We start from the raw sequence: 25,315 nt of genomic DNA, 5'->3' as shown, positions 1-25,315 counted from the left end.
GTCCTATTTTATTTTAGACTTTGCCCAAGTTTGGTCAAAGTTCAGTATTTGATAAAGGTTAGGTAGTGTCTTAAATCCATGGAAGCCATTGCTGCAGGTTGAGACCAGAGCCTTTTGGTCTAAAAATGATTTTCTTTTTGTCTTTTTCTTATCTCTGCTGAACAGTGCAAGATAAGTCAGCTCAGGTGTGGGTTTGGGACTAAATATGCATGGCAGTTGACAATATTACACAGCGTAAGTGTTCAACATACACAAAGGCTTCAACCAGAAATGCAAACACTGTGGCAGCATTCAATTTTGTGTCAATAGAAAAGTACCATGAATTTGCTACCTTTCTTATAGATTTTGTTTTCTCCAATGGACTGCTTGTACTTCATATGTCTACTATAATGAGCAACCGTCACTGTCACTTAGGGATTATGAAAAGCTCTCTTTTTTTTGCAGATCATCCGGTGAATGAATTTTTGGATCTGTTCAATCGCCACATGCTTCCTCACGCAATAGATGAACCCCACATTGATGCAGAATCAGCTCAGACTGAACCCTGTACTTCAGACTCTGTGCAGGATTCATCTGAATATATAATATTGGATCCTTTCTTTCCAAACTTTATAGAGTTTGAGGAAGAGGAAGACTGTGAAAATACTACTGATGTTACAACTCCTCCAGCTTTGCAGTTCATCAATGGAAAGCAACAAGTTACCAGTGCACCTAAAAGCACAAAAGCTGAGGAAGCGAGAAGTGACCAAATTGAAAGTGTTGCTCATTCCAAAAATGTAACCTTTTCTCAAATCAATGAAACAAACACATTTATTATACCTGAAACTGAAGCTTCTGGTACTATGCAACCAAGCAAAGCTGGAGAAGTAGTAGGGGCGTTTGAAGTTACACAACCGACAGCAGATGTTGCAATGTTAGAAACAGTTTATAGTGGTGAGTCAGAAGTTGCCACAACAGACAAATCAATAGCCATTACTTCTTCATATGAGCAGTCTCTGCAAAAAAATATAGAGACCGTAACATGGCATGGAACTGAGGAGAGCTCAACAAAAGATACTAAAAACTTCCTTTTGATTACTGGCGAGTCTTCTGGAGATGGCTCCACTGAATCTGATTTACCCAGTTCTGTCTCCTCAGAAATTGTGACTATGTCAAGAAAGGAAGATGATGAAAAAATTTCTGGTATAACTTCTGCTCCTGATGCATTCACTGTGGAAAAATCTGCTGTAACTGCTTCTCTGGATGCAGTTTTAAATACTGCTGTGATAGGCATAGGTGTGAAAGACCTTATTCCAGAAGAGGCAACCCCTGCTCCAGGAGATCATTATAAATCAACAGTTAAACTTAATGCAAATTCCCCTCTTGAAAACCTTCTGCAAACAAGCAGTAATACAGCAAAGCCTGTGGTGAGTGCTGCTTCCTTTATAGTTCTAGAAGGCTCTGGAGAGGTAGGAGAGGACATCACTGTAACTTCAGCCACGACAACAGAAACAGCAGTAACAGAAACACTTTCAGTGCAGGATATTTCTTTGGGCTCTGGCACAGTACTGCCAACAGAAGTTTCTGTAACCATTTCAGAAATCAACTCTGCTTTGCCGAGAGGAATAAGCACTCATTATTCTGCTTTTGATCAAAATTCTGAAGTAACTCTTGCCACCAATTCTGTGTCTGGGTTTATTACGGAAGAAGTAGTTGCCAGCTTTCTTGTAACTGAAAAGAATACTGAAGATGAAAAAGCAATACAGACGACTGTTTATTCGAATCAGGAAGAATCAGCTACTACTGCAGAAGGCAATTTGGAGTTGAAAGAACATGAGAGCACTGCTAGTGAAGTCAGAACTGTAAGTCAAGAGCCCACACTGCTCAGAATAACAGTACCCGTAGCAAGTACCATAAGTTCTGAAATCAGAAAGGTCACCACCGTTCCTCTTTTGAGAGAGAAGGAGCTTTTTATAAATGAAGGATCAGCAGATGAACCAGCACACATATTTTCAGGGGGCCTGACAAGAACAGTGGTAAGTACTGACTCCCCATTTATTGAGCCAGGTTCTGGAGACACAGATGTTATCATTGAGTCTGCTACTTCGACTTCAGTTCCATCAAGGTCTGTCACTGAAACACAAACAGAAAAGCATGAAGGAAAAGTTTACAACATAGATGATGCTTTGCTGAAGAATGCAACAACAGAATATGAAAAACATGCAACAACAAATGAATCAGCAGTATCAGGTTCGAGTACTGGGTCAGATGGCTTGACGAAGGAGTCTGGCATAACAAGTCAGATGACCCAGGAGTTGTTTAGTACAGTAAACCCTGGAGAACAAAACCAGGAAACAGAACAAACTTACACAGCTCCTTCTGAAGTCAAATTTAGTCCTAGTTCTACAAAAGAGATAATATCATATGTTGCACCAGGAGATAAACCTGAAGATTTAGAAAACGGTGAGGTCACATCATCTCCAGAATCAGTGGTTAGTAACAACCCTCACAACATCATGATGACACATGGTACCAGCAGTATAAAAGCAGTAGCTGAATCTACAGAAAGCAAAAATGCAAAAGTTAGTCCTCCAACTGTCTCATTAGGCAAGATTCTCCTGATTGAGCATGGCTCTGGAGAAGAATTCAAAGGTGACAGCAGCACCACAAAACTCATGTCTAATGGACCTACGGAAGAAATACTTGGAACTCATTTCTCATTTACTGATCAGGGATCTGGAGAAGCAGACACAGTAATTGAATCATTTTTAAAAACAGCAGTTTCACCCACTGGGAGACTAGAAACACGAGAGCAGTACACCAAAGGAGTTGTCAGCACACCATCTATGGATCATGCCCTCACTACCAAACCTGATGATCTGGTCACAAGTACTGAACATGAAGTAACCACAATGGGAACTGTAACTGACATAAGAACGAAAGAGAAAATGATTGATGAACTCACCGTGAGAGCTTTTACTACGAAGATTCCTTCGGTGGAAGATACTCCTTCTGGAGAAGACGGGCCAAGGGAAATTTCACCTAAAGTTATAGAATCTTCTGAAGAGACAACAACAGAACGATTCATTAAAAGTACAGAGGCTAACCATGAACAACTGGGATTTCTAAATGTTCCAACTCTCAGTCCATATTCAGAAGAAAAGGAATTAGAAACTGAATCTGTTAAAAACATACTTTTGCCATTTAATGCTGACAGAGTAACTGAGCCTGTAAATATTGAAAGGAAATACATAAGCTCTCCAGTTACAGATACAGAGCAAGAGGAGGACTTGTTACAAAATATTTTCCCAACAAAAGATATTCCCATATCACTCCTGACACCTAAAGAAGAAAAGCTAACAAATAATGAGCTCATCAGTGATCCATTATTTTCAGGACAAGGATCGGGAGATGACCTTGTTGTTATTCCTTCTGTAGTACCATTGATTGTCAAAGAAATCGTGAGTCCTTCAAGTCCTCAGACGTCTCATCCTACAAATATGGGGCCCAAACTTTCAACTGACAAGACACAAGACTTTGAAAGGAGCAGTTCTGAATCAAATGGTGAAGTTAATGAAGAAGTTACAAGTGCTGTAACTGAGCAGCTGTCAGAAACAGAAGACCAGTTCCCCAGCTCGGTAATTACCAGTTCCCCATCTTTAGCAGAAGAGAGTTCTAAGGGGTTCAGCTCTGAAGAGGTTAAAGAGATGACGCCTTATTTTGTTGCAACAGAAGAACCTCACGATGAGGGAACTCACTATAGGAGAGAAGAAAATGAAACAGATAGGACAACAGCTACTTCTAAAGTTGTTTCTCCAGAGCAGACTTCATATTTGCTTGTTAAAGATGGCGTAACTCCTGTTTCTGCAATACTGAGTGTAACTCCTAATCTTGAAATAGAAGAATCACTTATAACATCAACAACAAAAATGCCAGGCAGAATATTACCTGAAAGCTCTGGAGAAGGATCTGGCTGGGTTGGTGTTTTGGATTCGTCTTCTCCTGAAATGTTTACTCATTTGTCAATACCCCCTGTGTCAAAGGTAGAGCTAAATGCTTCATCTGCTGTTCCTGGGGAGGTTTATTCTGAAGTTATGACAACAGAGGCACCAATAGGTGGGTCACAGACTGTGATCACACGACAACCATCCCTTTTTACAGAAGAAAAAGAGATCGTGGCAAATCCGTCTGCTGTTCAGCCAAACACAGCTACATCTGAAGAACTAACAAGTGACACTGGATTATATGAGAAAATTATTCCCATGATTGATGATAAAAGGAGTGTTTTACTGAACGTTTCTGTTTATGGTGATATTACACTAATTGAAGAACGACTTCAAATCCCATCAGAAGAAACAACTATTATAGACATGGATCACTCAAAATCAATACCTGAAGATATAATAAGTGTGCAGACAATGCCAAGTTCTGTCATACAATCAACATATGGCAGTGATGACAGCATTACAGCTGAAGGGGAGAAATATGATTCAACACCTAAATTTTCCATAACCAAAGAGAAGACACTTGAATCTGGTGAGACTCTTTCTTTGGCTACTTCCAGTCAGCCACGTAGTGAATCAGTAACAGCTGGGCACAGACCAAAAGCAGATGACAAGGATTTGGGTTCAGGGAATGCCTTGAAGTTCACATCTGAAACTCCCACCACTACCCAACTCTCTGAACTGGGCATTTTCCTTCCTACAGTACCATCACTGGCAAGCCCTCATGTGCCTCCTGAGTCTAAACATGATGTAACAAGCACAACAGAAAACACCTATGAGCTGAATACTTCATCAAACCACCAAGTAATAGCAGATCAAAGTGAGACAAACTCTGTTTCTGGCTTCTCTGGAATGGGCCAAGAAGAACTGGATGATAAGCAGCCCGTGGTTCCTTCTCTAACACCAGTTTTAACTGAGACAGAAAAGTCTTTGACAACTGACATGCTTGATGTAAGTATTGTCACCATTCAGCATACATCTCAACTGACAACTGTATCATCTAGCAAGAATGAAGAAAAGCATCCTACAGGGTACACAAACATAAAATCAGCATCCACAGAGTATGAAGAAACAGATTCAGTGAGCCTTTATTCTGTACCTCAAACTCCTAAATCCTCAGTAACTGTTCAGCTAGTTAATGGAGTATCTGAGTATCCTGAGGTAATCATTCCAAGCACATCATCGTCAAAGGATTCAGATCAGTCTGATCATTCATCAGAAGGAACCTTCAAAGAGGTTAGTTCTGATATTGCGGCAACATACAAACCACCCACTATAGAGCTTCTTGGCACAACAGAGTCTTCTCTGCTGGAGTTTTCTCCCAAGCCTGTTTCAGAAATCGCAACTACTGAAAGTACTGCTCATTTTAATGGACTTGTGACAGACAGGACAGAGGAGACTGAGACCTCTGTAACTGATTCAGCTTTTGAGGAAGGAGCTACTGTTTCTGGAGATTCTCCATCAATACATGTCTTGCCTACTGCTTTTCTTAGTTTCAGAGAAAAAGCAGGCACAGATGTTCCAAAAGTTAGCACAATAGAAGTTGAAATGCCCTCAAGTAGAGTGAACAACCCCCACCAAGAAGATGACAGGAGCACTGAGGGAGAGATCCCGTGGCTTTTTTCCACACCTGTTTCAGATTTACCCAATAGTATTGAAAGTGATGTATTTAAACCTGACCAGGAAGCAGTTACAGTGCTATCCTCATCTTCCCAACCTTTGGATACAAGCACGGAAACACCATCAGGTTTGTTTGGTCAAGAGGAGATCACGACAGTTCCTTCTAACATTGCAACAAACATCACTGCCCCTGGAAACAGTCTGTATCAAAACGAGCAGTCAACGATGAGCTCTGAGGAGCCGTATACTATTGAACTTGTAACTTCGTCTTTTTCCCTTCCGGAAGTCACTAATGGATCAGATTTCCTGATTGGCACCAGTGTGGGTTCAGTTGAAGGCACAGCAGTGCAAATTCCAGGTAACTTCCAAATGTGATCACTGTCGTATATATACATATTTTTTTTATAGTTGTTAATGTGTGTTTTAACTCTGGTAAGAGGTATGGCAATCTGAGCACCTTGTGAAATAACAACAGAACTTGTGAGCCTCAAGCTTTGAAATCAAGCACGATTGTAACCCCTGCAAAGTGAAGGAAGATGCGGGTACCAAAACTCAAGCTCAGTGACTTTTCCTGAGTGTTTGTAACAAGAACCTCTGGATCATACTTGAGGTAACCAGACAGTTCTAAAAGACAGGACGGTAACACTGATTGCAATAGAGAATTCGGCTGTAATTATTTAATTTTCCAACTTCTAACAGACAATTTTGTCTGACAGCTTTTGTGTGTTGTCATGATGATAATACTTACACAATTGGTTTATAGGTAGAGTTGTTTTAAAGCATCTTGCATTTGACTTAGAAAGCACATGTAGTGCACATTTCAGGATCAGAATTTTCTATAAAAAATTAACTTCTCTTAACCTACAAGGTAACTTTCTAGACAAGAGAAAATTGAGACCTAATGTTTTCAGCCTGTCTGTAGCTTTAACTGGTTGATACAGTTTCTGTCTCTTATAAATTACAGATCCTTTTGTTAGATGTCATTTGCCTCATTATTTTGTTTTACATAGCCGTTATTAGGCACCATTTCACCAAACACACAGATAATGCAGGTAGGGTCGATATGAATAGCATTGCTTCAATTCACATTTTATCTAGTTATAGCTGAGGAAAAAACTCAATTTTATAGGGTTTTCTGTTATTTTTCCTCAAATAATCCAGGTAGCTGTCAATTTAAAAATGTTTACTGGGAATATATGCAGTCCATAGGAGACGAACAATGAAATGCACAATGCACATTGTTAGGTGTTTAACATAGCCCTACATTTGGGATTTTCAGTGAAGCAGCCCTAAAACAAGCACCCTATTCTGTGGATAGGATCAGATCCTTTTCAAAACCTCCAAAGCGAAATCCTGCCCACTTAATTACAATTCCAAATTCACGTAGACAGGTTTTTCTTCTGGAGGTTTTCAACTAAATCTTCTGCTTTCCCCTAACTAGACAGGGAATCTGGTGCTTAAAGAAGACTTCTTTGAATGGATAACTTGCAAGGGTAAAATAGATATTGCTCATCTTCTCTTCCATAAACCATAGTCAGATTGCTTTGGAAAAATGTAATCAAAAATCTAAATTTTTCTCATATCTCTGAACTAACTTAGGTTACAGAACTCTTTCAACCATTTTGTAAGTTTTCAAAGCCAGGGCTTGCTTCTTGTATCCCAGAAGGACTGTCTTCATGATTTTCCTATAACACTGAGAAGATAATACTTAGAAATGGTTATCCAGTGTGTACTTGTTTGTATGAGTGATTGCTCCTAGGAATTAAGTCAGATGCAAATACCTAGGTATCTAAACTCACTTGAAATAAACATCACTACAAGGCATAGAGGTCTGCAAGGAAAAGCCATTTAAATGATAACTCCCATAACAACTGTGGATTTCACAGCAGGTAAGCTTTTATCTTAATGTTTAGTTCAGTTATGGATGTATTTGGTACCTTTATTTGTGTTCTTGAAATGTGTTTTTAAGAAAGCCAGGTGGGCAATATGCATGTGTGAAAACATCCTTTAAAAGAAATTAGACTTTGTGGGCATTGATTGATTAAATATAACAAAATGAAACAACAGCAGCCAGCCAGTATGTTCTGTGTACCCAATCATTCTTCATAAACTAACCCTGTCAAAAAAAGCATTTTCCATTCATTTTGCATATGTTTAACTGTGTTCAGCTATAATTAATTGTCATGTCATGCAAACTAAATCCTCAGCAGAATATCATGACTGCCAAATATAGTACAAATTGCTATGAAAAATATTATTCTGAAAATAAGTTATACTGGTTCATAGTAAATGCCCTGTCATTGAAAATAATGATGCCTGAAAACAAGCTTTACTATTTTAGAGAGCTATCATATTTTCAGTAGTCTATTATGTTCATAGGGTTTCTGTAACTACAATAAACCCCGCAACATCAGTGCAGAAATGCAGAAAGATTTCTTGTGGCGAAAAATGAAGCTACGGAGTCAATTTTCTTTTTCTACTTGTTTAACAGGCCAAGATCCATGCAAAAGCAATCCCTGCTTGAATGGTGGTACCTGCTATCCGCGTGGTTCTTTTTACATCTGTACATGTTTGCCAGGTTTCAACGGTGAGCAGTGTGAATTAGGTAAGCTGATGCCATCAGGTAATGATTAAGTCAAATATAAGTTTTTCATACATGAAATCTGCAGAAGTGGGGTGGTTTTGAATTTGAAGAATATGTAGACATTTGAAAAATTCTACAGTGAGGCCTTAAGAACAGAACAATAACATGAAGGAGGTCCACGTAGTCCTTTTCTCTCTCCCCATAAAGTGCATAGATATGTATGCACACAAATGTAAGAGAATCATAGATGAACCTCATGACCTAGAATTCACAATTTGTATTCATAAATACATCAAATAAAAACAAATAAACATTAATATTTCAGGGCAGTTCTTAAAAGTTTTGTGTAATTATTTGAAAGGCTGATAAAATAAACTAATCCCGAATGTGAATGCCAGCTTGATATTATTTCAAGGAAATTTGAAATATTGTCATAATCATATACATTTTTGGTATAAATTAGTATTTTGGTAACCCTTCTAGCTGCGGACATCCTCAAGCTTCATCTGTGTTTACCTGTTGTGATTGTGGGTTTCAAGAGACTCACCAGTATCATTCACAATAACCAGCTTTCCTTCCAACTAGCAAGCAACAGTATGATAACAGTGGTAGCTTGGCTGTTTAGTGTACAGCTAATGTAGGCTTTTGAAAAACTGCAGGTTTAATTCCCTAATACATACTACGGTTTTACCTGTTACACAGTTTCCTGCCAAATTTGAAAGAAACAAAACAAAACAAAACAAAACAAAGTCATGCAATATTGCTAAAATTAGTTTAACTCATTATATATAACTTGGGAGAAAAAAAACAACAACAAATACAAACAACCCCACCCAAAGGCTGATACCAGTGCAGTATAAATGTGAGGATTACTTTTTTTTCATTTGTGTTGTGCAAGACATTATGTGATTAAAAAAATTAGCAAGTGTTTTTCTCAGCTTTCCTAGCTCACGTTGATGAGTTTGTTAGTTCCCTAGTGGGCTGGTTTTGGTAGATTTCAAGTTTTAGACGTCGTATGTTAAATCTTCTTTGTCAAAGAATATGTCATCCCCTGATCACAAACCAGAGTTCAGAGATTATATATATATATGTATATATATGTGTATATATATATATATATATATATAGTGGGTTTTTTTTCTTTTTCAGATTATAAATTATTATTCTGGCCATGTCTTGTCCCCTTTAACTGGAGTGGGATGCTTCATGTCCAGTCACCATATAGAAATATGGTCTGTGGTGCTCAAGAAAGTAAACCTCAGCATTTTTATCCATAAAATGTTGACCTGAGATTCAGGGATATTCTGTATATAAGGCATAAAATGTTGACTTGAGAGCTTTCCAAATGACTGGAACAAATAAGACGTAGCATAAAATTTGAACAGAAGTATATTTTAAAAAGAAAAATATTTAAAAAGAAGCCTTTCATATGATGCAGCAATTATGCCTAGCATTGAATACATGCTTTTTGGTTTGTAGATATGTTTACCTTCTCTCTTATATATAGTCAGTCAGTTATACAATAGTCAGTCACTACCAGCTGTTCACTTGCAATTAATATTTTTGCAAAATCTGCATCAAAGATTAAGCTGTGATTGTTTCAGAAGAGCAGCACTCATTAGAAAACACCATATGATCTTTATAAAGAGATCTGCTAGCTTATAACCTCTGAAAATACATGCACAAAGTAATTATATTGAATGAACTACTGCTTGAATTCAAAATTTGAAGACAAAGCATTCTAGCAGCCATAGAATGCTATTTGTCTACTCTAGAATGATAGGCTCAGCAGTAAACCTGTGCATGACTACGAATGTTGCTATCTGAGTGGTCACTTAGTGAGATTGTCTTTGTTATGCTTTGTCCATATCCTGATAAGATTAGACAAGGAAGAAACGAGAAATGTGAACCAATAAGATCCCAGGGCATACTGTTTTGCAGGCTGAAATGAACAGTCTCCTTCCTGGTATATGATAAGATAACCAGTATTTAATATTTGTTAAGATGTTTGAGTTTTCTAGTACTTATGAGAATTTTTTGTGCCCTGGTCACACACACAGGTCAAATTTTCCACCAGTATGAGAAAATACTACACACTGCACAGTATCACTTCTTTCTCAGCTACACAGGGACAAATGGAAGGTCTAAATTTCAGAAATTAGGAGTCAGAGCACAGGATATAAAATTTTGGATCAGTAATGTCACATTTCCTGAGGAAACCACTTCTTAGCTTGTGGATGAAGAGAAAAGAAGGTTGTGCATAGTGAATTCAGTTATCGTGCAAATAAACTGGTTACTTGGATCTTTTGCAATACTTCATTCTTCTGGATTGAACTGGTCTTAGTAATAAGTATGACTAAGGCTGAGGAACATTTCCCTTCAAGGCAGTGAGTGGGTTACAAAAACTCTTTTATCTTTATGTTGTAGATATCGATGAATGCCAGTCTAACCCATGCCGGAATGGAGCCACATGTATAGATGGCCTCAATACGTTCACTTGCTTGTGTCTGCCAAGCTATGTAGGTGCCCTCTGTGAACAAGGTAAAGTGCATTCTTTAATCTGTGGTGATCGAGTTTGTCTGTTTCCATTTCTACACCCTTGTGGGGTAAATAGACAAAACCTTCTAAAAGTGAGAGCATGGAAGAAACTGTGAAAATCTGTGGGAAGTCATCGGTGGTCAGGAGAGATTTTAATATTTGAGTTCCCATGGTTTGTGGCTCTTTAGCAGATGGGTGAGAGCAAACTCTATCCACTTGCTAACCTGACTGATATATTGGGCAGTTTCTGTGTCAAAATAACAACAGCCATACAGTTTTCAGGTGGTTTGAAGGCAAGCATAGCCTGCTCATATTGGCTACCAAACTATGGGGAATACACATAACAAGGTTCTCTCCTTACTGTTGTTGCTTATGGGATAATGAGTGCAACCAGACTTACTCTTTAACTAAGCTTCTGTCTTAAAAAATTATACATATTATGAAAGACATATCAGAACCTGTCACTTACAACAAGCATCACTAGAAAGTAGGAATAGTCTACTGAATATGCCACATTATATATCCATCCACTGGGGACAATAGCCTTGACAACTTCATCGCAGAATTTTCAAATTGATTTATTCTGTGATGATTTTAGGAGAAATAGGTGCAGGATCACAATTGTAGGAGGTTGTAAAATACTCTCTCAGCTGGACAACTGAAATGAATTAAATATCCAAATTTCTGTAACTGTTAGAACATTGTCTGCAAGAAATCCCACTGTATTTACAAGAAATATTTACAGTGCAAGATGCTTACTTAGTATGTCTATGGAAGAGGAAAAATAGGGTAGCAAAATCTGTTCTGTCAGCAAAACTAATGAAGGCATTTCAATGGGAAAAATTCATGGTGGTTTAAAGTGTACTTTCTAAAGTTTATGAATACACTTTCCCCTTTTTCTTCAGCTGAATGGTTTTGGTCACAGGTAAATGAACCAGTTCTTTGGATTTGTTTATTTAATATCGTGTATTATGTTTGTTTCTCATTTTCAGTGAAAGGCAGTTTGCAAATCCTTCCAGCTCAACCTATAGAGATTTGTTTGTTAGAGTTGAAAACTCTCAAAGCTGACTGACCTCAGCACTTTTCACTGTTTAAGTTTTTCAGTATTCTGGCTAATTTTGTAATTTGAAAGGACTTTTTGATTCTGTTCTCCAAAGCTGTAAGTGGACAGTGTTTTCAGAACAAAAGAAATAAATGTTCTCACTCCTTTCCTCCTCCCCCTCATTCCAGCAATCCAGAGTACTGAGTGGCTCTGAGTACCGTGGTAGTTTTAAGCTGCTTTTTATGACCAACCTGAGAGCACATTTTAGGTGGTTAATGGGAACATTTCCTAGTTTGTCAATCAGAACCAGAGCCCTGCTCTCTTAGCTTTGGAATTTAAATTTCCTCCACTTAAAGTCCTGCAGTGGTTTGGGACTTGAGAAAAGCATTTAGTGCCAAATTTCCACTCCACCAGACAAAATAAAACTGTGTTGGCAATTCAGACACAGTTGTCTGGCAAGCAGGCTTTATTTCAAGGCACCAGTCCTGACCTCACTAGATTTAAAGACCAGCCAAAACGACAGAATGCGTACCTCAGTGCCACAGGAAAGGTGGAGTTGAGCACACCGTGATTATATTTCATACTCTTTTTTCTTTTTTTTTCCCTCCAATGTATACTACTCATTTTAGAAAGCTTAAAAAAAAGTCGAGCTGAAGATCTCTCTTAGGCACATTGCTGAGTATTCAAAACGCCACCAAAGGGAATGGAAGCAGTGAGCATGCATTTCTTCTGGAAATGAAGCTCAAAGTAGAAGACAATTCCACCGTGTCCTGGTCCCATGGCACTGGTGTAGAAAAAACATAGAATCCAGGATTTCACCCAAGTGCCCCAGCAAGACTTTTCTAGACTAAAGGATCTTTATCTGATATATTAGTCTGTGTCAGTGTTAGGGGGGAATGTGACCAGAGGACAGTGCAGCTGCACATCAGGGAGCTCCTGCAGGTGGTAGAAACTAAAGGAGCCTTCAGGGTGATCTAACCTAGGGTGAGGGTAATCAATCCTGAGACTCAATGAGCTATAATTGGCTCCCTGACAGCTGTTGTTCTTGCCAGGTGGCAAGAGTTCAGCAGACAATCTGAGCCCAGGAACTTCTTCCTGAAGAGATCTAAAGTTGTCTGATGTTAGAAATAGAGCAGCTGAGGGTGTTTCCTTCTCAAACGAGGTTGGTAGCTCAGTAAGCCAGCATTGCTTCTTTGTCAGACTAGACTAAAAGTGAGTGGAGTACCTCTGTTAGATAATACCCTTTCACCCACTGCGTGCACCTTTTCAAAGTATACAGATGCATATGTGCATGCGACCTGGTGACATTTGAATATCACTTCTTAAAATGCAGAAATATCCCAAAACCACTTTTCCAAAGGGTGACTGCAGGCTGCAGTAGATCTTGATGCAAGTCTCATCATGGGGGGGCCGTCAGTCTTTCTTTCCATTGTCATCCCTTTGTGAAAAGCCCTTCTGAGACCTCTCAGTGTCCAGATAAATCAGCCCAGGGCTCAGATCCTTCCAGTTTTGCTGCCTGAAGCATTGCTTTGCCAGCCTTGTGTTTGGGGAAAGAGGAGAGGAGGGTTGTTTGATACCCTGTCTCACACTGCGCTGTGTAGACAACAGTCCTCAGGGATCAGCAGAGCCATGGAAGTTTTCGGCTGTTGTTATATTACCTAGCCATCTATATTTGTAGTGACAAATACCTTGCTTCATGAATAGTTACATGGGAAACAACAAAATGGTAAAGATTTTCAATTTAAGCCTCAATTTTAAGAATAAGTGTTTTTAATGAAAACTGGATGAGTGTCTATTTAGATTTTCCTCTTCCTTCCTTGGCTGGCTGGACTGTCCTTTTCTTTTTCTCCTTTTGCTGTTCTAACTGGTGTCTACCTGCTTTCAAGGGATGCTATTTGTGTTTTAAAATTAAGGTCTGGCTTTCTCGTCGGCAGGGTCTCTGCAGGTACAACTGGGGTAGCCTGTTTACCAAATGCAGCTGCATGTATGGACCTGTGTGCCAAAATGGCGCATACATGTTTGTTACAGGACATGCCTCCTTGGGATAATATACAACCAGCTGTTCTCTTCCAGGTTATGAAAACAAAACAACTGGGGTTTTTTGGGGGGAGTGGGGTTTGTTGTTTGTTTTTTTGTTTTTTCAATTATCATATCAGGAACAAAGTTTTTTTTTATAACCCAGGTTCATTGTTGAAATGTCTGTGATAACTCTGTTCTCATTTGATTCACTTTGTTCCCAGGGCTTGATAGCTTTGGATGAAAGTATTAAAGAATGGCTCAGTGCAAAGATACTTTCTGTAAACAGATGGTCTCTGACTGGTGTCTTTCAGCTGAGAAGGGATTATTTTGAACATTCACCAGAGAAATGTTTTCTCCTCAAGATGTGTGGGCTAATGGGCCTCAGACATTTGTTCATTAGATGAAGGCAGACAGTCATAGATAAAATTCACAGCTGAGCAAGACTCTCATTATGTTCTAGTACCCGCATTTCAGTCTTTATTTTCTTTAAGCCTCTTACGGAATTTCTTTAAAGACAAGGGACCTATTGTCAACAGCTTATTGCAGCTGTGGAAAAAGTAGTACCTACCTATGTATTAAACCTACAGAGAACTTTTCTTTCTTTTCATGAAACTACAGAGAACAAAGGTGTGTAAGTAACTCTTTGCACACATCACTGAAAAAGCCTGTACATTGTCAGAAATCTTAAGACTACTCAGACAACTTTTAAAACACCATAAATATGGCAAGCTGTGTTTCAGTCTTTCCATCACATTCTGGAATAAGGTTAAGGAAAGCTATGGTTACCACCCTGAATAAGTATACAATGAACGTAAAGTTTTGTATTCAGTAAATGCTTGCACCTACTCTGCTTACAGATGATCGGATCAGAACGTTTACAGCCACCTGCAATTAGCCTTTATGGGTTCAGTAAAATCATTAAAACCTATATCCATATGGAACCCTTTTCTTTGTGTCACCCTTTCAGTTTTCTTAGTGTAGTAAGGTACACACACACACACTCAGGACAAAGCACTGCAGAAATGAAACAGTGCCCACATTTTCACTTGCCTGGTGTGCATTTTTCATTCTCTAGCCTCCTGACTCTCCCTTTCCCTGTCCCTTTTTCCCCTCTTCTCATCAACACCCTGTCTCAAAAAAAATAATAAAAAAAAAATCAAATCCACTCTTCCTATTCTAAAAATCCTCTTTATTTTATAGCTATCAGCCCTGGCTTTTTCTGTCTTTGTAGATAAGGTTTACAAACAGGTGCAGAAGAAGTTATTCAGCTTTTCCCTTTTGGAAAGCCACATGCCCTTTTGGATAGCAGGGAGAAGTTGTATAATACATGTGCTGTGGTGCATGTGTTTCAACTAAGAGTACCTGCGTTATCATTTGGCACCATCTACCTTAAGGAGTTTTATTATTTATGATTCATGCTCTGACCATTACATCTCATTCTTTGAACCTAGACTTCTAGGATTTGTCTTTTCAACCCTCTTTGCCTCCCTCAGCAGAGGCGAAGGAAGGCTTGATTAGAATAGCCTGGAAATGCTCTCTGGCCACGATTTTCTCAGCATGCAATTCTGCTTGTTATTATGTGACTTCTTTCCTGTGGGACAGGGAGTCCCTGAACAAGATGAATAATAAAATCTTAAGTGCCTTCACAAAGGACATAGCACTGTTAGTCAGCATTGTGTGGTTAAAAAAATGTTCTAGGAAGCCAAAGGCAGACTAAACTTTAAGATGGCCTAGATGCCAGAGATTAAAACTGTATCTGAAGCCTGCACCTCATACAGAATACAAAGAGGGACCAGATAAAAAACCCCAAAGATATAGATTACATTCCTTTTTCATAGCTCAGATTACTCAAGTCACAAGCAGTTTTCTACAGCTTAACTTGTTGAAAATAGAAGATAACCAGTGTAAGCACTATTATGCCTTTGTATTTGCTACATTTATGTACTGATGACTTTTAGAAAATGATTTTGATACCAAACTCATAAGACAATGACTGCTGTATTATTAGTGTTGCCAGGAATTGTCAGAGAAATTTCGGTAAGCCTCCGAAGCTATATGTTTGCACTTTTAAATCCATTTATGCACGTCCAAAGGCTAGTTTTTATCTTGGAAAATTTAAAAACTTTTTAAAAATAGACACTATGGTGGTTCAGGATGCGAACGTCCTCTTCTGGTTATGAATTAAGAACCAGTTTTGTGTTACGAAAAAGATTATTCCACAATTGTCTTTCAGGTGGTAGCTGCTCAAGCCTAAGAAATACCATAGTTACAGAATTTGCAGGCATAAGTTGTTGGCATATTCTGTGATATTTTGCTTTTTCTGTACTACTGCAAAAAGAGACCCTTTGGCCAAAGCATGTTATTGACTACTGATTATATTGACTTACTGAAAATAGGAAATGCAGTTTCATACCCAGAACAAATCTATTCCTCTGGAAAGGCCAGAGAGTTGCTTTCAGGCACAGTTTTGTTTGGGAACTGATAAACCTTGGTGGGAAGTGGCAAATTCCTGTTTGGTGGGTGGGGAAGGCCAAACTTTGGGTTTCTGTTCTTCAACATCCTGCATCTGAGGCCCCTCAGAGTAAACCATCATGTACTCAGATAGCTGGAACCAGCTGTGGTCAGAACAAGCTGTAATCTTGTGCTGAAGTGTCCTTTATGGTGCCATTTCTTCCGCCGTAACTCAAAGCAGTCTGAGTTTTCCCTTTTGTTTCTTGCATTTCTCCCTGAAACTGTCTTGCAAGTTCTTCTTCAAGCACAGCTCAGACACATTCAGGCAATGTATTTGCTATGCCTGTCCTATTAATACTGATTTTTGTCTGTGATTCATTCCTACAGTGTTGGTGCAGAAGCAAACTTGGAACTGGAACTTTGTTGTTTCTTGCCATCTATTCTGTTTACAGCTGCCTAACCTTGACAAGATAATTAACGTCAAATCCATGGATTGTTACTGTTCTAAGGCCTGTGTTTATTTCTCTTTAGATGAAAGGATATACTGGCTGATGTGAACTTCTCTATGTAACGCATTCGTATCAGTACCATTCCTCATACGAGCACAGACAATGTGTATTTCATTACTTTATATTTCAGCTTCACTTCCCTCCTTAGAAAGTGATGCCTAAAGTTTATTAAGTTAGACTTTGTCAAGGAAGATGGGTTTTGGAGCAGGATTTGGAGGAGTAAATACAGAAAGAAAATACTGCAGCTTTGCATCTGTGGACTGAACAATCACAATGGTTTTCCTTCAAATTACTTTCAGTTGTCTGTTTCTTCCAAACCAAGATCATTCAGTACAATCACTCAAAGAAATATTTGCCCTTGCAAGTAAAAATTCCCATATATACAGACCCAGAAAACTCAAATGAAATGTAGACTAACTGCAGTCCAACATCCAGGCGTTTAATTCATCCATAGTTATGGACTGAAGATGTCCTCCTAAGTCTGTCCAGGTGCAGCACAATTTCATCAGTGGAAGCTCACAAAGTTGCCAGTTGCAATTACCCTCCTTACACAAGTAATATTATTGCACCTTGTGCTGAAACTGAGTAAACAGAACTACGTGAAAATGTAGTGAGTTATCAAACATGAGTGTTGATTGTTTGCATTTCTACTTCTTGAACCTTTGCCCAAGAAATCCATTGGCTTGCATGAAACGTGCCAGTGTTTCACACCCATTGAGAGACATGTGATTTATCTCTTTGTTGCAGACACAGAGACCTGTGATTATGGCTGGCACAAGTTCCAAGGACAGTGCTACAAATACTTTGCCCACCGGCGTACGTGGGACACAGCCGAAAGGGAATGCCGCCTCCAGGGAGCGCACCTGACAAGCATCTTGTCTCATGAGGAGCAGATCTTTGTGAACCGTACGTACTGTTGGGATTTCTCTAAACAAGAACAGGCACTGAGGGCTCAGAGCTAGTGAAATATCGTCCTGGTCACTCAGCTGCTACATCTCCATCTTAAAATATACTTTTAGAATGTTTAAAAGGCACACTTTGTGTTCTTCATGTTTACTTGTGCGGTAAGTGCAAGTTCCCTATCTCTATTAAGTTATTCTTTGTTACATAGAAAGTACATTTGTTTTGAGGAAGAGAACAGGAAGTATTCTTTCAGCATTGGAAAGCTGTACAACAATTTTTTCTGGAGGCCTTGGAATTTTTTTTGCACCTGGCATCAATAACCACATCACCATATATTGTGTTAGGTAGGCATAAATAAACAGTTCCTGTATGTTCTGTTGCATAATCTAGACAACACTGGTTACAGCCTAACCAAAACTTGCAAAATGTAGATTAAAATATATGCTTTTATTTTAATATTTTTGCCTTTTTTTTTTCCTCTCATATGTGCTCAGGTAGGAAATTAATTTGTTTTCATCGGGAGATGCCATCAGGAGGGAAGAGCCAGGATTGTTTAAAACTGTCAAATGACAATCTGCATTTTTATAGAAATCCCAAATTAAAATTGAAAAGCTGAAAACCAGCTTGCAAGTAGTTGTTTGCATAATGAGTAGAAGAATCTTAAGAACAGGATGTCTGATTCATTTTTTGCAAATTATTTTTATTTTCTTTGCTGAAACCGCTTCCATTTATGGGAAGGTTAATAAAAATATCATTCTGGTTCCTTAGGTATTGGGCATGACTACCAGTGGATTGGCCTCAATGACAAGATGTTTGAGCGTGATTTCCGCTGGACTGACGGTAGCCCACTGGTAAGATGCTTTTGAAATATAATCACTCATTCATTTATTTTTGTGGTGGTTTACGAAATTCCCAACAGCTATGGGGGAAGCTGCATAACTAAATAGGCACCCAAGCAAACAGCCAGCAAACTTTTATTTGGAATAAGTACTATTTTGTGGTGTCATTCTGAAACCTTATTCTTAGTTCTTATTATTGTATACGTGGGAGCCCTCAAAGCTTCCAAACAGAAAAAGTCAGAGAGTCTGAGACTGCTGTTTAAAGGTCTGTGCTGGAGCTGGTTTGTGCTCCTCTGTTCTCACACAAGGACACATATCATAATTCTCCTCTCCCTTCTATATATGCAGCAGAACTCATTTTTCGATGAGGATATGGCATTCAAGCTCTTGCATTCACTAGGTCTGTGAGAGTGCAAAAAGGAGCCTCTCAAATATTGCTAGAGGTTATTCTAGTTTGTATGGTAGCTCTACATCTAGGATGGGTAAGCAGCCATCCTTGGGTGGTTCAGGAGGCCTGTAACCAATAATCTCTCCATAAAATTTTAAGATGCTGTTGATAGCTCCTATTACCTTGAAACAGGAAGGAAAATGAGCAGAAGGAGAGGCAGAACACTCTCTACTCACCTTTAACTAACCTAAATCAAAGAGCTGATGGATACGGGAAAAGATTGAGCTCTTTCCAATTCACAACAGTTTCTTTTATAGAAGAGACGAGTGATTTATTCCCATTTAACACCCAATGGAGAACATTACATTAAAAACAAAAACAAACAAACAAACAAATAAACAAAAAACCACCAAAACAACAACAACCAGAACTGGTTATGGGGTTACGCTTATAATTTTGCTTTCCATTTCTGAATTCTTCTTAAAGCAGAAAGCATCTGGACATACATATGCACACGCTCACACATGCACGCAATGATCATTGCTGCATACCATGTGGCTACAACTTATGTAGAAAGACACGTGGGGCAAAGAAGGCTTCATTCATCATCATTTCATGGAGATAACCAGAATTTTAAAGCCCTCTAAAATGCCTTGTAAATAAGCCATTTCTTGGGGAAATTCTTATGTGTGGCAGGTGAAGAAAAAGATGATGAGACTTTTTGTTGCCTGACTGCTTGCCCAGTGCCCTGTGGTGGTACTAATGCACCCATTTGTACTTGGAGCCACAAAGTCTTGCAGGATGTGAGCAGAAGAGTTTCATTTCATGGTTTTCTCTTGCCTATCATGTATTTTTTGGAGCACAGGATGGGTCATGGCCTTGAACACTACTCATTGGGGATGAGTTCATTCTCTGTCTCCTCACGTGGCTTCTTACACCTGATGGGCAGTGACAGGCACCCACTGAGGGTGGTTTAGGTTTGGTGGTGGGTCAGGGGTGGTCAGGCTGTCTGCAGTGGTTGGTCATGGAGCCTGCACTTCACTAAGGAATCTAAAGTTAGGTGAGATAAATTTGGGCATAAGTGTAGTGCCTGAAGAGGCATCCCATCTTACACTGCGTTGTATAAAACAAGATAACATGCTTATACATTCCAAAGCCAAATTTGGTATGCCAATGAATGATGAATTCAAGGAAATTAAAATTAAGGCTGAGATTCCATTTTTAAATTCAGGCTACTGGGAAAATGTGGTATGAAATTTTTTCTTTAATTTTCAATTTTAAGAAATGAAGATATTCTAGGAACAGAATAAGGCCATCTGTCCGACAGATTTATCTTTTGATTGATCTTCTTTTCCACTTAATTTCTCTTTTCTTTTTAACAACTTCCCTCTGTCTCTTCCTTCAGAAACAATTTAGGTGTCTCTTGAAATAATTTATGTTCATTGCTTCAATAGCTTTCCCTCATAACCTGTTCCATATGGTTTCTGGATACCATGGTTCTGAGCAGATTCCTCATTTGCTCCTTTTCTTTAGTGTTTAACTTATTCTTCATACTTTCTAACCACTCCTCTTGTTATAGTAATTTACTACTTCTCTAGTGATTAATAGGAACAACCACATAGTTAAATTTATGCATCAAATACTTCTCTGATGATGTCTTAAAATTCCAGTGAACTTGAGTACTGTGTAGGTCAAAAAATTACATTGTTTATGTATTTGCGAGTCAACAGTAGTCATGACAGTGCTAAATGCATAAATATAATTTGTAGTCATAAAAATCAACATTATTGAATCAACACGCGTGTTCTAACTTGAATTTCTGAAACTAGATCTTTCATATAGCCAAAACCTAAATAACCTTCTTGTGTTTTACATATCAGGGTGCATCTGTAATTCATCTGTTTCTAACATTGTTGCCCAGCTTCACTCTTTTTCCAAGACAATATTATCTATCTACAATTCCATTCAACACTTCTGGCATAGAGGAAAATTTGTCAAGTCTGCTGAGAAATCTCCTGTTATAAGAGTTGGAGATACTATCAGAAGTCACTCCAGCTCTTAGGTAGACTGTGTATCTACAAGTGATATATTTTCATCTTTATCTTGATACTTGTTGGAATTTTCTGCCGATAAAAGCTTGGTTTAGTCTTAAAATCATGCTTATATGATTTCAGTAGGTTTTAGATTGTGAAAAGAAGTTGTAATGTGTGGTAGACTTAGAAGAAAAAGTAAATGGACAACAATAGCAAGACGTGTCATGGGTGGAATTGTCTGCCCAGTGCTTCAGTTGACCCAGCACTGCCCAGAAGAAATAGCAGGGATACATTTTAGTGATTTCTCTTTCACATGAGTTTACTCTCTAAACAAAAAGACAAAAACACAACAGTAAAAGCAAACAAACCAAATATCGAAAAACCCCAATTCACTACAACCAAAAAAACTGACTAGAATTGGGAATCATTGAACCACAGCCTCTACTATTGGAGATTATGGAACAAGGTGGGTTTACCTGGGTACTAGTTTTCCATGAACATAAGGAAACCCACAACTTAAATATTCAGTATGTTGGAAAGGAACTCCTTTGCCAGGTGTTGGCATATATTTTGTTAGCAGTTTCTGGAAAAGGGATCAAATACTTATTTTTCGCTTTGCACCTAGAAGGTATTTCAACCAATGAGTTCAGTGGAAGGAAATCAGTAATTTTTGACATTTTCAGCTCATGCTCAGTTGTGCTTTTTCCAGATTTTTTGAAGTGAAGTGCCAGCCACCATTAAATATGCCTCAGTGAAAACCAACAAATGTACTTCCAAGTGCACTGCACATTGTTTCTAATTACAGTGAGCTATTGAATACACATGCCCACCTTAGCTATTTTTCGTAGACTTCATAGTCATATGCAGCACTGTCATATAGATCTTGTGCTGTCTCACTTCCATTGGCTTCCAAAATACAAGGGGCAGCTCTTTTTCAGTACACTTCTTACCAGTTCATGTGAGATGAGGGTGGTAAACTCGCCTTTGCCATTGGCTTAGTAATGGGAGATAACTTAAATTCTCGGGTAAAGTTGCAGATATTTCCCTTACTTCATGAATCAGTAGGTGACAGTTTCACCAATCAAATCAGCAACAGCCGTTCAGTTTTCTGTGCAGTGTATGAGATCATTTCATGCCCCTTCAGTCAGATTGGAGGTAGGTTTATTTTTTTAACGCCTGTGGAAGAACATGACCAAGATTTTTAAGAAGTGAGCATATAGAATTAGGGTTCTTATTGGAAAACCTGCATTGAACCTAGAACAGCCTTAACAGGCTCACAGACCTACTGAAAACAGGACCAATTATTTAGGTGAGTAGTAGTGGACCAACTATAGTCAGCTGCCTATAGAAAATACTGTCTGATACCAATCGGTCAAAAACAGCAGCAGTCAAAAAAAGCACTCATTTCCTGTGCATGTCTTTCATGTATCAACTGGAATTTATGTTTAACTTGCAAAAATGATGCCAGTAAGCAAGTCTTGGAATGAATGAAGAGTGATCTTGTAAATACATGCTCTGATTCTCAGAGTTCCTCAAGGAAAATGTTGGTTTTTTTGAATAACGAAGCAGGTACAACCAGATTCAGTGAAAAAGCGAAGAAGAGTATTTAAAACTTTAGATCCGCATCACATTTGTCCACATCTGTAATGATTCTGCCTGTTTTCCATTACAAGAACTTTTAAGACAAGGAAAATTTTCCTAACAAAATAGAAATGGGCTTACTCTTAAATTGTAGATGCTGCTCCTGCAAAGAGAGCTTGGGGAGACTTTTTGATTTACCTCACTGAAGTGTTTGATGCATAGTTATTGTGTGTTTTTAGGAGATTTTGGCAAGTTTATTTCTCAATTGCAAAGTGTTTTTTTAGTTTAAAACTGCTTAGCATTTCCCTGCCTTTCAGGCAAAATGGCATAATTTTATGTAATAGTTGGGGTTGTGTAGATAAAGTCTCACCATCTCCTGGTAAAAGACACCTTTTCAAGACGCTATACCAACTACATGCCTAACAAAGACTGCTCTTGAGAAGCACAAAATAACATGAGTAAAGTAGTAAGGTCATACTTCTTGTGCCCTAAAGTTCAATTGTTAGTTCAGGTGCTGCTTTTCCAGAAACAAATTACATTGCAGCTAACTGATAGTCAGTTATACAAGATTTTATTGCCCAGGCCAATTTGCATATATTAATTTTTTAAAAAGTATTTACAAAACAAATTGGGAGCTTCTTGGCTAAGGTCAGAGTATGAAGATGTATGAATCCATTGCTTGCAACCCGTATGAATCTAATTTGTTCTGATTTGTTGTACTGCATCCGTATGGCAGGAAGCAATCTTTTCTCATCTATGATGTGTTCCTGCTCTATTTTATTTTTCCTTTTCATGTTTTTGAAAGAAAGAATTTTTCAGTGTTTCCGGTGGTTGGGAGAGGTGGATTCATGTTCTTGAGGGAATGGGCCACATGAAAAACACTTTGGCAGCAGCAGCCGTTGCCTTTTTATATCAAGGGAAAAGAGTTGATTGTAGCTGTGCTAATACAACATAAAAAAGGGAATGTTCTTTCAGGAAACCCAGATCCTCATTTGTGGTGCAAATTCAGTGAGAGATGGAGATTAGAGGCCATGGCCACAAGCATGGGCTTGGAGTACGAGCAACCTCTGAGATAGCGTGGACCAGTAGGGAGGGCGTTTGTAAGCTGCAAATGTTGGCATATCTGCCTAGTCCCTAATTTCAAATAATTCGTCTCAAAGGTGAAGGTAGTGAGAGCAGGTACTGAAGTGTGTACAGAGAACTCACAGCTCCCCAATATTTTCAGAGCTTCCTTGTTCTTTACTTCCTGAAAATCAAGGCAATTTCTACTCAAGACTTTTCAGGTATGATTACATTGACAGATGCAAGAGGCAAAAGAAAATAGTATAATTTTTTAAAGAGCATGTTCTGTTAGCTCTGCCTTTCTTCTATTGCAGTATAGTTATAGGGCTGTTCTGTTGGCATTTGCTGTGGGAGAGTATTAGTTTTCCTCTGATTTTCATTCTACACAAGTGAAATTGGCCATATGTAAGACTTTATATTTTTAAAATTACAGAAACAAAATTATTCTTGCACTTTTCTGTAGATATTTCTACAAGTATTTCTGTGATAGTGAACAACTCTTTTTGGATGAATCACGGAGATTCTTCATTGCACTGCTGTCATAAAAAGCTCTAACCAATAAAAAAAATACCTATTTGGATCTTTGTATACTTCAAATTTTATGTAAAATAAACTAGCAAATAACACAAGTTACATTATCAGTGGAAATGTCTAACAATTGGCTTGATCAAAGGACGAATGAACACAATGTGACGTTTGAAAATATCTTAGGGTAATTGAATTTAAATAATTCTCTTAGTTCTGTGAATAGTAACTTTTACAGCTGTAAAGAACACCCATCCAAATAGCAAAAATCTGCTGTTGCTTTTGGCAGCTCCTCCATTGTATTTGGATTGCTGGCGTTTCACTGTTAAGGACCCTTGTGAGCGGGCACAGTGGTATAGTTATGGATTAAGTGCATATAGCTACTTGGGGTTGTGCCTTGGGCCTCCGTCTCACAAGGGGAGTTATTCATATCCTTTGGAAAATGCTGTTGATAATTAGTGCTTTGTACGGCGGTGAGCTCACTCCCATTACATAAGATTAGTGCTGTAATAAGGAGCTGGCTAGTGTCTGTGGCCAGATTGTCTGTCACTTAGAGAATGCTGCCAGCTAGGAAAGTAATGGGGCATATTGCCACTTTTAAAACTGTCCAGAGACTCTACGTTAGTTTTTCTTCAGCATAGGATTGTTTATGCTTTGTGTTTTGCAATGCTAGACCTCAGGTTGTCAGTGTTAGGTAGAGACATTAAAAAGAAAAAACAACACCCCCCCAAAAAAAAAAAATAAAAACAAAACAGAAGTTTAATTCTGGCAAAGACAAAGCCCTCTCTTTTCCTTCCTTTATTGGTCAGTGAATCAGAATGCTTTAACTTGAACAAATCTGTAACTGCACCCCTCTCAGAAAGAGTAACTCTATTGAACATGAAATCCTTCAAAAGGCCTGGAGTATTGTAGGGAAGGAGCCTGCGTCTGAGGGTTAAATAAAGCAAACAAACTAAAAAGTACTGTAGTCAGCTGCAAACAAAAAGCTCATTGTGCCCATGTCCCACAGGATCCTTGGAGAAGGAGATTTTAAATCTACCAAATGTTTTGGTTTTGTGCTGCAGTCAGTCATTACAGCCTCTTTTTAAGATGCTCATTTGACCTGCATTTAAATGGAGGAGAACTATATAATGTTATTAATGACAGGTATATTTTTAGTTCAGTATGTCGTAGGCAGTCAGGAGGGCGTCTTGGACAAAGCACTTTTTTGTCTCCTTTTTAGCACGGGGGTCAGCAGT

General features: G+C 38.5%; 1 protein-coding gene across 4 annotated transcripts in view; it reads left to right on the top strand.

Moving 5' to 3' along the window:
• The window catches only part of VCAN (versican), a 114,506-nt gene that overhangs the window by 76,206 nt on the left and 12,985 nt on the right, over positions 1–25,315 (top strand). For all 4 annotated transcript variants that reach the window (XM_082074479.1, XM_082074476.1, XM_082074477.1 and 1 more), the window contains exons 8-12: positions 445–5,961; positions 8,095–8,208; positions 10,615–10,728; positions 17,494–17,652; positions 18,418–18,500. In XM_082074479.1, the coding sequence (XP_081930605.1) occupies positions 445–5,961; positions 8,095–8,208; positions 10,615–10,728; positions 17,494–17,652; positions 18,418–18,500 (5,987 nt within the window). The remainder of the gene's footprint in view (positions 1–444; positions 5,962–8,094; positions 8,209–10,614; positions 10,729–17,493; positions 17,653–18,417; positions 18,501–25,315) is intronic.

Source organism: Streptopelia decaocto, assembly GCF_964273445.1.
Source record: "Streptopelia decaocto genome assembly, chromosome: Z".
Taxonomy (NCBI): Eukaryota; Metazoa; Chordata; class Aves; order Columbiformes; family Columbidae; genus Streptopelia; species Streptopelia decaocto.
Note: the sequence above shows the minus strand (reverse complement) of the source record. Positions and strands in the feature narration are given on the sequence as shown.